Source organism: Arvicanthis niloticus, chromosome 3, assembly GCF_011762505.2.
Source record: "Arvicanthis niloticus isolate mArvNil1 chromosome 3, mArvNil1.pat.X, whole genome shotgun sequence".
Lineage (NCBI taxonomy): Eukaryota > Metazoa > Chordata > Mammalia > Rodentia > Muridae > Arvicanthis > Arvicanthis niloticus.
The window spans coordinates 70,738,153-70,751,586 of NC_047660.1; the positions used below are offsets into that span (position 1 = coordinate 70,738,153).

Genomic DNA, 13,434 nt, shown 5'->3' on the forward strand with positions numbered 1-13,434 from the left:
AGTCTGTGTCCAAGAATCAGGCAGTGAATGATGGCTGAGAACCATATATAAAAAGTTTGGTGGCATAATGGGTGATCACAGTGCAAAGATGAAAGCAGTCCTGGCTCTGTGCCTGTGTGTCTAAACAGCGCTTGGAACAGACTTTAGGCCAGCAGCTCCATTGTATGAGAGCCATCGACATCACTGGTAGGTATACTGTACTCTTGGAGCAAAACAACCCATGGGGATTTTTCAAGACCTGGAGAGCCAGCTGAGTGTGGATTTCTAGGTACAACTGACCACAGCACATCCTGTCTTTTCTCTTCCACCCTTACCTCCCAAAGATGGCTGTCACCAAAGGAAAGGACTTCCTTCATTCTGCTGGTGAAGCTATCCTAAAAGATTCAGTAAATCACCTTCCTCCTACACAGCAAGTTCAAGTTGTCAAAAGAAAGATGACCCCCACCTAATTAACACAAAGCCATGTGGTCTGTTTATAGCACAAGCGTGACTGAAGACTAGAGTGGCCGAATGACACTGGGCAGAAGTGGAGACTCTGGAATGAGTACTGGGTTTAGGAGAGAGTCTAATCCCAATCCCAGACCAGCCGCTCATTACTGCCAACCAGTGTCCCATCTAGCAGCCTGGGAAAGCCACCATTAACATCCATTCAAACATTCATTAGCATAGGGGCATCCATTTCCCATAAACTTCTGTGTAAGTTTATGTGTGCAAACTAAAATCTTGTGAGACACGCCCAAAGCTTGAACGTGACTGCATCAAACCAGCACCTCAGCATTATGTCACCTCGCTAATACTGCGTTCCCTCTGCTCAAAGTCAGAGCCACAGACCCCCAGCACCAACACTGCCAGGGGGAGCTCAGAACAAACAGGGGTCTGGCCTCACCGTGACATCCTTAATCAGAACGTCTGTGTCAAGCCCCAGAGTGAATTTGTCCGTGCATGAAACTTGGGGAAAGCCGAGCTTACACCACTTCGTCTTTACCGATCCATGTTTGAGGAGCCAGAGCTTCACATGAGCTTCTCAACAGTGTTCCCTGCAAAGCATTGCACTGTGAGGAACCAAGGGATTCATTAACATGTCAGACTTACATGGACCTTCGGAGAGGCTGAGAAGTACTAGAGGATCAGATGTTTTGTTTTCCTACATGTAAATGTCTTTGACCCAGAGCCCACTCAGGATCTGACTCCCACCTCCCTCTCTAATATGCTCATCCATTAATGGCTGTGACGCCTGCCCCTCACGTGGCACATACTTGGGGTCTCCCTTCCCATGTGTGAGTTCCCTAGTGAACTTGACATCACACATACTGAAAGAGGCCGGTGTCTCATGGGCATTAAGGCACATCTTCCAAACGCTACACTCAGGCCGCCATCATCCATCCATCTTCTTACACTATGCAAACCGCCCAGCTCTTGCCCCTTCGGTCAAGTTCGGTCTGGTTCTGTCACTAGAATCACAACACAGAGCAGCTGTGTATAGTGTAACTATTACATTTGTGTTTGTTTTCCATCCACAAGTTGAGTGGAAGCTCCTTGAGATAAATTACTACCAGGGCTCCACTTCTTGGCAAAGGACCCAGCTCTTGAGTAGTTGGGGAGTTTGCATGTCCTGATGAACCCTGGCCCCACAGTTTATTACTGTGTGTTCATGTCTTGGTACCATCCAAATGGTAATATCTAGTGTACAGGAAAAGCCACAGAATCATTTGGGCTTTACCCAGCAAACTAAAATACTAAAACTGTATTATATGTTGATATTTGGAGTGGGAACAAAATCCATGGACTGGCTTCTGAGCTCTAAGAAGTCCGAGAGCAAGCCAGTTTCTGGGCGTTCCACATTGGCTCTGGGGCTGCAGGCTTCAGGACAGAACCCGACTCTGGACCAGCATACTAAGAGAGCGCACTAGTTCTAGTTCTGAAAGTCCTGCTTTCTTTGGGAGAATCCTACCTCGGGCAGCTTCCAGAGAAGCAAAAAATAGCTCAGAAGAGACGCCTGATTCGGCATCTTAATCTATAAGTGGAGAATGGGTTTAGCCAGGCCTCAGGAGAAATCTTTAGGAGGGATGAAAGGGCAGGACCAGGCTAAAAACTCAAGAAGTGATTCTATTAAGAGACATAAAGTTCTGAGCTCCCCATTTTGCGGGGAAATGAAGTGACATGGGCACCTGGCAGATGACTGACTACCTTCTGCCTCCTCTTCTCCAGCACTGCCCTTTCTCCTCAGCACATCACCTCTGCAGGACTGTGGGAACTTGCAGGTACTTCTCAGCTTCAGTTTGCCCTCTCTTGTTTATGGAGGAATAAACAAGCCATCTTGACTGCTGTGGAGTCTGCCCTGGATTTGCTTTGATGAGGTGGATTCTAGCATATTCTAGTAGCTGACGCCAGTGATCACCCACAGTAAACAACCAAATCCAAGTCATTCATAGCCCAGGGTGTGAGCCATAGCCTGTTCCAAACCAACCCAAAGATAATGACAATATCCTACCTGCACGGCATATTATATAGAAGCTCCGTCTGCACGTTCACTCAACCTAATGAGTCCTTTTCACATTCACCAACTAAAGGAAAAAATTGATCATTTACTTGAAAAAATTAAGTTGGGGTTGCGATTTTTAGACTAACCAAGCTAAAACACAGAAGGTGGTTCATGGTAGTGACATCTTTTCCAGTTGGCTCCAATACATCCTGGATGATTTTTAAATGCAAAGGTCTTCATTGAGGAAAGCAGTACTGTGCCAGTTCCCTATAGTGAAAGACAAGTTCAAACCTGAAGGATAAAACAGAGCTTCACTGGATCATTAACCAGGAACTTCTAGACAATGAACAATGAGGTTTATCACCAGCATCATGAGAAAACTGAAGCTCGGAAATTGACTTAGTCGTCCTGTCTGACAGATCTCAAATCTGCACTCCAGGAATCCTCTATGACTTCCGCCTGCCTGTGGGTATAGATGAGCAAGCTTAGGGACAATACCTTTCTTCTCTTTCTAGCTCAGTCCTTCTTTCTTCCCTTCACACTGGTGCTGACGGCACCCATACTGCTGGAGACAATGGCATTAAAGGAAACAGCCAGAATCAAGCTACCTATCTTACTCACTTCTGTCTCCTGGGGGAGGGGCATGTATCCCAAGTCATCTTCTCCCCACAAGCCTAGCAACAGAGAAAGGCAAGCACGACCTGACCACACACATGCTCACATCCCACACTATCATACCCACACCTTGTACACACCTGGTACCTATACCACATATATATAGCCACATAGCACAATGCCAACACCCACATACCATCCATACATCCTACATACAGCTCACACTCTCCATACTTCATCATACCTTCAAACTCACTACTCACACCTAGTGTGTGTGTGTGTGTGTATATATGTATATATATATATATATACACACATATATATGTCCACATTCCTACATGCTACTCATACAACCACACATCATAGAACTCACACAATGTAACATATATCCACCACACACATTATACTACCCGTGCCATACATACAAACTTACATACACACCATTTACACCCCACACCATACATAATACACACATCACATACATCATATATACACCATACATATACCACAGACCAGCCATGTATATCACATATACACATACACACCATTCTATCAATATGCCACACACGAAATACATCAGCCACAGCATGATACCACATATACCATACCCCAAAATATCACATATCATATACCACATGCTATATATACATACCACTCACATGCTACCCTGTACATTCCACATACAAATCCACATATCACAGTACTCACACACCCCCACAAGCCATGCATGCTCACACATACATACCACACACCCACACAAGACATGGACACACATCAAACACATCATACTGTCTATGCTACTCGTACCACACACTTCCCTCCTATCACCCATCTTCTTCCTTCACTCTTCCTTCCCAGCATGACCCTGCACATGAGTCCACCAGGGCTCTCAGTCACCTCTGCAGCAGAAGTTCTCAGTTCCTTGGTTGGCCATGCCAGACACACACACCATTTCTGTTTTTAACTTGCATGTCTTCTAGCTCAGCCACTCACGCCCACTGTCCCCTACTTTACCAGAACAGCTGTACACACGCTGTCCTCTCTGCTGTGGAAGTGCTGCTTTACCTCCTCATTGTAATTGTTTTCATGCAGAAGCAGCCATATTTACTATTCAAGATCCAGCTCAGCACAGGTCTAGCTCAGTGAAGTCCTCTCCACCTGTGCAGGAGCCACTTGTTGCTTATATATAAGGCTACCCCCAGCATGCCTCTCTTGTATGTTTTATGACCATATCTATGCTCCAGCACATTCAGTGAACTAGTTATTCACTTAACACTGAAAATGTCTATCATGTGCCAGGCACTGGAACACAGTGGGTTATCTCTGTATCCCCACTGCATAACACTGGGCCAGAGAAACGGCAGGCAGTCGTAAAATGTTTGTTGAATGAATAAGTGAACAGAAAAACTATAAATAATATGATATTATCAAGAAAACCTCCTCTGCTGTTCTCCTTTTACTCCATTTTAGATGTAAGAAGTCAAGTAGGGATACAAAACAGCACACCCAAACTATGGGAACCCAAAGTCAGACAACCCACAGAACAGCATCTTCACCGACCAATGAGAGCAGGTACACCAGTGCCCTCCAACCTCCAGCCAGTCTCATCTCAGGCACTGCCACTTCAGACAGCCAAGTCTCCGTTGTTAATTATAGGTAAGCAATAATCTTTCTTTTAGACATTAACTTACTGCAAGCACCCATAATGTGTCCCCTCAGAATATGTGCAGTTTGTGGTAAAAGTCTTTATGGGTTAGCTTGTAGGTCTTGATTTATCACATGCTTTTTACCAACAGACATAATGCAAGCACACATGACAAAGAGTCATGAGCAATGCTGCACAATCTTTTTTTTTTTTGCAAAATTTTGAGTGATGTTGTGGAATTTCACTTTTGCCGTTATGTTAGTATCAAAGTATCAAAGTACCTGATAGTCCCAGAAACCGACCCTACCAATGAAGATGAGCAAAGTCTCCATGTGAATGTGGACTAGTTCACGTTGGGCCCTAAGGTCATGAGGGTTCTGGAAACAAGCTGATACTTAGAGAGGGGACATGGCTGCCATCTTTGACGAAGTCTGGAGTGAAAAGTCAAAACAGTCACACAAATATACGGGAACGACGACGTGTTAGTCAGCTTTCTGTAACTGCAGCAAACAATACCAACAGTGATCAAGTTACAAACAGAAAGGGTTGTTTGGGCTCACAGAGTTGGAGGTTTCAGTCCACAGTTAATTGGTCTTGTTGACTTGAGCCCATGATAGTACATCATGGCAAAGCAAAGAGCAGAAAGCCAAGAAGAAGGAGGGGCAGGCCCCACTATCCTCTCTCTGAAGGCTCCCACTAGACTCCTCTTAGAGGTTCCAGTGCCTTGCAGCATTTTGAAGCTAGAATTCAAGCCTTTAGCACATAGACCTTTGGGGAGATTCCACAGCAAGGCCACAGTAGAAACTGAGTCAACTACTTCCTTTGGATCTCTGGCGCCCATGAACCTGAGGTACAGACTAAACCAGTGAATCACTTCTTAATGAGGCTGAGAAGATGAAAAGCAAGCGTTGAAGCATACACACAGATCTCCAAAGAACCACATTCAACATGCAGCCTATTTAAAGTCAGTGCACAGGAATGTTTTTTATGTGAATAGAACAAAGCCTCAGATACAAATTTGAGTCTTATGGACAGTTTTAAAACCTCCAAGCACTAAGAGAAATGTGTGTATATTTTAATTGTTGGTTACAAAATAAACAACAGGGGACAACTAGGATTTGGGAAATCTGAGCCACTCAATGAATGAGTCATTCTGCACAACCTAGCTAGCTGAATCGTAGAAGCACACCAGAACAGTTTGGAGGTTAATTACCTCGGGTGTAAACATTCCTCACGCACACTGAACATTTTCTTGTCTTCTTGAAGAATGTTTTTTTAAAGGTACTTATTGGTATTTAGCTGCTGTCGCCAGTAGACAGCAATCACTGGTTTATGTGATTATGCAGGGAGAACCATAGAGTTGGTTAAGGGTGCCTACCTTAGTAGTCCCAAGGCTTCAGGGCTTTTGATCTGATTCTAGAGATATAGTTGTTCTGTTTTTCCTAGATGTTATGGTATTTGGAGTCACTTCTCACTGATGGCTGTAGCAGCTTTGCACACTTTTCTAAATATGTGACAGTGTAGATTAGTGTTAAAAATGTTTAAGGGATGTATGCACCTGGGGGTGTAACTCAGTTTGCCAGAGTGCTTGCCTCACATACACAAGGCCCTGAGTTCAATCCCCGGCACCACCTAAGCCAATGTGATGGCACACACCTCTAGTCCTAGCCCTTAGGAAGATTAGAAGTTCAAGGTCTCTAACACAGCAAGTTTGAGACCAGGCTGGGCTAAAAGAGGTCCTGCATTATAAATTAAAAAAAAAAAAAAAAAAAAAAAAAAAAAAAAAAAAAAAAAAAAACCTGTATCTAGAAAAAATGATGTGTTGTGTTGTGAGAAAGCCAAAGTTTTCTACATATTTTATACCATCTTCTACGGCTGCTAACCAAATTCTTTTACCCACCTTCCTGGTCCTTGGCTAAAGGCAGAGAAAAGCAACAGGTTTGCTTTGACACATCTGGATACTTTCTACCTCCATCCTCTGGAAACCGTCACTCACCCCCCTCAACAGCTCCTCCACACAACAAAACAAGGGCGAAAGATTTCTAGGCAGGCTAAATATTTAGGTTGAAAGATTAACCCATAGGCTGGAAAATGGTTCCTGTCATCACATGCAATGGTTTCATATTTAATATCTCTATATCATTTAGCAGCACACACTGGCAGGTACTTTACATAAATATTTTTAAGTTTAAAAGAGAAAAGTTATGAAATGTGCCTCAACAGCAGACATGATTTTAACTATTTTTGTTTGTTACATTATAAGATGCCTAAATGCAGCTACTTATTTCTATATCATACATTTAATTGATTTGCTTACTGACTTGATAGCTACTATATGGGGGGGGGGGGGAATCCTCTCCACTATTCAAAGGGAAGATGTGTCGGACCAACATCTGAGTAACGTAAAAACAAATTATTGTTAGTTTAACCAGTCCCTGGGTTTCCTGAAGTCAAGCATTGGGCATGAATGACTACTTAGAGCCTCTACATTCTACAAAAGGAAAAGTTTACATAATCCTGTTGGTCAAATCCAAGGAAGCCAGTTTAAGCAGGTGAAAAGCTAAGCTTTGACATTAAGGACAGAAGCAAGGCAAGCAGATCATCAGTTACTCCAGTCATGGTTCTACACCCAGAGGAAGGAGGCTGGCCTTCAGCTATTTATAAATGTGGCACTCAAGCTTCAGCAAGGGGGTCAGCCACCGAGCCTTTCTGAGTAGCTGGGCTAGGTTGCCAGGCTGGGGCTCAGTGGCGTCCCCTCAGAATGACCCTCCATACTTGGCAGTTCAGGATCCTTGGGACGCAGTCAGGAAAAAGCCTTCAGGATTTCTAGTTCCACTTCCACCCTAGGAGTCTATATAAGGAAACATCCCATTCTAGTGTGTCCGCATCATAAGCGGCTGTATCAGGCCGGAGGAATGAGGAAGCCACAGGCTCTTCTCTGCTGTCCTGAAGGTTCACCCACTCCAGCAGCCTCCAGTTCCCACTGTCCTGGACTGGACCTTGTCAACAAATGGCAACCCAGCCCTCGGGAGTCTTGCAGACTCACAGCTAACATGGAACAGCTGGAAGAGGACCCTGCCTTCTTTACTCTGCATAAACACTGGGGGCTCTGTTCACCCTTCTGCAGCAGCAAGAACCAAAGAATTTCCTGCCACCTCCGCAACAAATCGCCAGGTTCTCCCACGTCGTCCCCCCTCCGCCCCCCCAATCTCCAGCCTCCCCTTACTGGAGTTACAATTTGAGTCGGTCACCACCCATAATGGCAGTTGTCAAGCCCCTGGAAACGTCCTGACTATATTTACTTTCTGTAGTGGTTGCTTTCACTGTAAATACTAAAAGGTTGCTAATAAACAATTCTGTTCTGTTCCTTAAAGTTTCCTAACAAAAGCCACAAGCTGTGGAGCCCAATCCATGCCTGGTCTTCCCACAAGATCTCTTATCAATGCGGATAACGTCATGACCAGTAAGTGTAGCCACATCACAGCCATGCTGCAAATGTCATTTTGACAGCCTATAGCGTCACCTACGTATTATTCGGAAGACAAACCTCTGAAACAGTGCTATCCGTGGGGGGTTGAAGGAGAATGAATAATAAAATTGCATTTTCAGGTATTCTTACAGCCTGTCTGAGCTCGGCGACTGAAGGGGCAGTCCCGAGCTTCCTGGTGTATTGCTGAAAGCCAGCAAGCCACGTTACCCGAAAGAAGCGGGGGGGGGGGGGGGGTGGCAGAAAATCCAGACTCTACGTGACCTGACTTACTTATTTCCAAGGAAAGCGCAGGAGAGAAAAATCAATCATTCATGCTACCGTAGCTACCACACAGAATGGACTAAGGAGCTCACAATGGTCAAAGCCCCAAAGTGGACAGGGGAAGTGAAGAGGAACAGGGTCCCAGGCAGATGCTCAGAGCCCCGGGGCCAGTGAGGACCAGGTCCCCGCGGAGTGGAGGCCGGGGGGCGGAGCCCGGGCGGGAGGCGGGGAGACTGGATTCCCGGGGAGCCGCGGGATCCACGGCCGCGCACTTACCCGGGCTGTTGGCCTCTCCTTCCAGGACGTGCAGCTCGGCGCAGTCGGCCAGCGAGTGCTCCAGGCAGAGCTGAAGGAAGCGGGCCTGGGTCTGGCTCACGCGCTTGAGTAGCGACAGCAGCGCAACAGTCTGCTCGCACTCATTCCAGCCCTTAAACCAGCCCGCCAGCACCCCGACCTGGTCGCGAAACATCATGGTTAGGGGGCCGCCCTCCGTCTACGAAGCCCCTCGGCACTCCTGCCCGCCCTAAAGTTTGGCGGAGCCGCAGCCCCGCGGCCTCCCGAGACACGTTCCGGTTCCAAGGTCTCCGGTGCCCAGGCGCTGCAGGTACTGACTCTCCTCCTGCCTCGCTCTCCTCTCTCTACCGGTTCAGTTACGTTCCGGTGGTTCTGGTTGATTCTCCAGAGACGATGACAGACAGTAGCACGGAGATATTAAAAAAAAAAAAATGCGATCAAAAATGTAAATCCCTCACAAGGCACAAAACTGAATGAAGATAGCTCTTTCCCTTTTTCTGGTAGCTTCGGGATGGTGATTTCCGGCGTCCTGGGGTCTCCTCTCTGCTGGGCGGCAGCTCGGACCCTTCACACCCGCATTCCCAAGCGGCAATCACTACTGAAAGGACAGAAAGAGCTGCAGTGAGACCTCGGCACGCCGACCAGAGCGTCTAGGGGGATCCGGGCGTGAGAGGGAGCTCGGTAGGGGGGGTGTGGAAGCCGAGGCTTGGGAGGGGGGGTGTCCCACGAAGGGAAGTCCCCTAAATTCCAGCCGGCCCCTCCACACTCGGATGCGCGAGCTGAGCTATTGCACAGCTTCCTTCCCAGGTGCGGGAGGAGACCCCGCGGCTTCCTGTTGCTGCGGCTGTGACCCGCAAGTGCTCCCTGCACGCCCCACCCGGAGTGGCCTCTGGGGCTGTGTCTGTGAACGCCAGCACCAGCAACAGATCCTCCCCGCGCGGAAAACTTGCAATGCGGCTGCGAAGGGGCGCGGGGGTGGGGTGGGGGCTAATGCAAAGCAGAGGCAGTGACAGAGGCAACCAGGGTTCCAGCCTCCTCCTCCTCCTCCTCCTCCTCCTCCTCCTCCTCCTCCTCCTCCTCCTCCTCCTCCTCCTCCTCCTCCTCCTCCTCCTCCCTCCTCCTCCTCCTTCCTCCCTCCTCCTACCTCCTCCTCCTATTCCTTCCTTCCCTCCCTCCTCCCTCCTCCTCCTCCTCCCGAAGAAGCAACCGTACGGCTGCAGCTCCATCTACAGCAACAGCCAGCATCTCCGCCGCCAGGCTCCCCTCTGGATTTAGGCCGTGAGCAGCCGCAGCTACAGCTCGAGACAAAAATAAACTCTCCCTACCCAAAGCTCGGAGCGGCTCAGTCGGAGCCCTCACTCCCCAGCGCCGCGCCAGCCCACCCGGGAGGATTCCCTAGGCCTGCTTAGCCCACGGCGATCAGATGTGTGTGTGTGTGTGTGTGTGTGTGTGTGTGTGCGCGCGCGCGCGTGCGTGTGTGATTTAGGCACACTGCCCCCGGTCCCTACCGCCGCCTGCGGGCAGGAGTGCCCTCGCCCTCCGGTCCCAGGCCCAAGGCGATGCGGTTGGGGGCGCATGCCTTTCGCGGGGACCGCGGGAGCTCGTAGCTAGGCTTTCCTAGGAGGCAGGGCGGTCCCCGAGGGAAATGCAGATTCCTCCCTTCGGCACACGCCCCCCAAGGACCTCAAAGAAGAAAAGTTAGGTTTAGGGGCTCTGTGGTCCCATCCCAGCTCTCGTGGCGGGGCGAGGAGAGAATTACCGCCCGGCCCTCTGGGGGCCCGCTCGCTTCTAGCATCTGCCACCCAGAACTTCTGGGTAGAAGAGCGAAGCCCCCGGGAAAGGGTCGGAGGGGCCGCTGGGTGCCTCGCCCAGGGCAGCAGAAGGGACGCTCACCTCCGCGTAGCTCATCCCTGCGGCTCGGGGCCCTGCGCGCGGGTCCGGGGCCGTAGCAGTAATCAGCGGGGTTGGGGGCGCTCGGAGCGCGGGCCGCGGGCCATGCCGTCGGGGCTGGCGGCGCGCGGAGAGGGCAGCGCTGCGGGTTCGGGGCGCTATCGCTGCCGCCGCTGCTGCCTCCAGTGTCGGCTCGCGAAGGACTGAGCCGCCCGGAGCTCCCCACATGCTACTGATTAACATACACCATTACATCATGGGCTTGGCAGGGAGCGCCCGAGCGGGGGGAGAGGAACCCGGGCGGCGGCGGCGGCACGCGGGGGAGTCGGGGGGAGGATCCCCGGGCCCGGCGGGCGGCGGGTTGGGGGGAGGGACGGATTCCTAAACTCAGACCATAGAGGAGGAGGGAGCCAAGTGGGAGGAGCGGAACAGCACAGATTGGAGGATCTGCGTAGTGAAACTCAGAAGTTTGGGGAAGGGGAGGGGTCGGGGCGAATTCCTCCGGCTGCCACCCGCGTGTACTACAACGGCCACAGCACCGGAGACGCCCGAGCTGGGACAGGAGTAAATCCCAACGAATTGGACCGGAGTGGGAACGATGCTGCCACCCGCTGCTCGCCCTTGGAAATGTGGCTCGCCAAGTCCAGTGACCCTTTGGCCTGGGACCCGTGGGTGGCTGACTGGTGTAGACCGTAAACACCCGAAGTCACTGTCTCTGGGGGCTTGGACGGGTTCCTGGGGTCTGGGACTCGTGAAGTGGCAGAGGGCAACGAAGGGCACAGCGCAGGGCTGGACGTGCCTGGCCGCGGGGCTCCACGAGGCCCTTGTCCAGGAGAAGCAAGCAGTGCCCGGTCGACCACCCTCGGCCCAAGTCGGGAGCCGATGCCCTTTGCTTTGCGAACCCTGGTACCCGCCTCGGGCCTCGCTCTCCGGGGTGGAGGAGGAGGACTTCGGGAGCCTGATCTCAAGCTATGCTTGGCGCGCGGCTATGGCTTGTGGCCTGGAGCTGTGGCCCCAGGCGCCCTGGGCGACGGGAGGCGTGGCAAGACCACCTGTCAGCATCGCGGAGTTTGGGGGACGTAGCTTTCACCTGTGCCTGCAGAGGGCGGGGCCAGGGGCTGGGCCGGGATTTGTAGTTAGAAGCTCTAGGTCGCCTGCTACAAAATGCATGCACGAGTCAATTGCCCAAAAAAGGGTTGGTTAAAAATACCCTAAAACCTAAACATCTCCGCACCTTCTAATGTGAGCGTTCACAAAGGGACTCAGCCAAAATCCGGCCTGTTTTCAGAGGAAACGCTGAGCCTTCGAATTTGTTTTCCAGAGACTTGGGGAGCATTTATAAAGGAGAGTTGGAAAAGCAATCGTAGGCCTGCCCGCCTTGCTCTAGCTAGCACAGTTTTTAAGGTAAAGTATCCAAGGCCTTATTTTCCTCAGTCTTTCAGCTCCCACACTTGCATCTGGATTTCCAATCCTTTTGTACCCAACTCCTTGGATTTCGTTTCTACCGCGTGTAGGTCGTGTCAGTGTGACAACACCTCCCATCTTTTAGGATACTGAAAGGGCTTGTGGGGCGGCACAATATTTTGCCAATGTTTCCAGTAGTGTGTGAATTTTTAAATGTTCATTATTAACCACCTAGGGGAGGTATCTGCATAGTTTGATGAATAGTTTGCTCTATTTAGGAAGCACTAACCCCAGAATCAGTGTTTGACTTCTGATTTATTTCATTATTATAGAAGCAGGACAGCTTTATAGAGTTTGTCCCACCTCCCACCCCCAGCATGTCAGCTACTCCTTGGTAATACTTCTGCCAGGAAATGGGGAAGTCTGTGAGAGATGGAACCACGCGGTTCTAACTCAGCCAAGGTTTTTAGACGTCCCCCAATAGATTGTTGTCATCGTTAAAGAAAACCAAAAATACACCAATAACGTAATTACTGTCTTCTGCTACTTAAAACAGTAAAGCAGCTAGTAAAGCAGGGGGTCCGGGCAGACGCGTGTAAAAAAAGTTGCAAACACGGCGACGAAAGAAAATAGCGCCATCTACGGGAGAAGCGTCGTTCTGACGGTAGCCTTTGACCTAGGAACCAGTGTCATACTTAGATCATCTTTAAAGTCTTGCTGTTCAGCATGATTTTGCATGTTTTGCTTCTCTTAGTGTTTGCTTAGCAAATAATATCCCTGGACAACCACTAAAATTTCAAACGTTTGAAAGATTATTGATTCCAAAGAGGTCAGTTTCGCATTTACAATGACAGAAGAGGGTTTCTAAGCATTGTTTTATTACAGGTATTCCCGAAAAGCCTATGTGTATGTCATTTCGATGAAACTTCTAGAAGAAGTAAGATAAATTACCAGACAGCCCAGTAAATAAAGCACCTTTTGTAAGCTTGAGAGACAGTTTGACTCCGCAGTGCCCACGACTGGTTACAGAGGCCTTCCTGGTAGCCCGCCTGGCCAAGACAATGTGCTGCAGAATCAGAGAAAGACTCCATCTTTAAAAATAGGTTGAGAAAAATATAAGACACACAATGAGGTGAGAGGGGTACACACATGACATAGACATATAGAAGCATTAGAGCTGTTTATTTTGTGAATTAGGAAACATTTGCAAATCTCTGCATAAAGGTATATGGTCACTTTTCACTCAACCATTCAGTAAATATGTATGGAATACTTACTCTGTGCTGTGTCCTCAAGAAGGAACGCTAAAGCCCTTCTTCTTCCAATGTGGAAGCTTATATGACATAGGAGTAT

The 13,434-nt window shown here is 49.3% G+C and overlaps 1 protein-coding gene and 1 long non-coding RNA gene across 3 annotated transcripts in view; one reads left to right on the forward strand and one right to left on the reverse strand.

Annotated features, from left to right (window-relative positions):
- Positions 1-8,965, reverse strand: part of Samd4a (sterile alpha motif domain containing 4A) — a 215,418-nt gene extending 206,453 nt beyond the window's left edge. For both annotated transcript variants that reach the window (XM_034497028.2, XM_034497027.2), the window contains exon 1: positions 8,770-8,965. In XM_034497028.2, the coding sequence (XP_034352919.1) occupies positions 8,770-8,965 (196 nt within the window). The remainder of the gene's footprint in view (positions 1-8,769) is intronic.
- LOC143441740 (uncharacterized) lies at positions 8,956-13,071 on the forward strand. Its single transcript, XR_013109391.1, has 2 exons — positions 8,956-9,097; positions 9,292-13,071. It is a non-coding gene; the product is annotated as an uncharacterized LOC143441740 (long non-coding RNA).
- Positions 13,072-13,434: the final 363 nt, after the last annotated feature.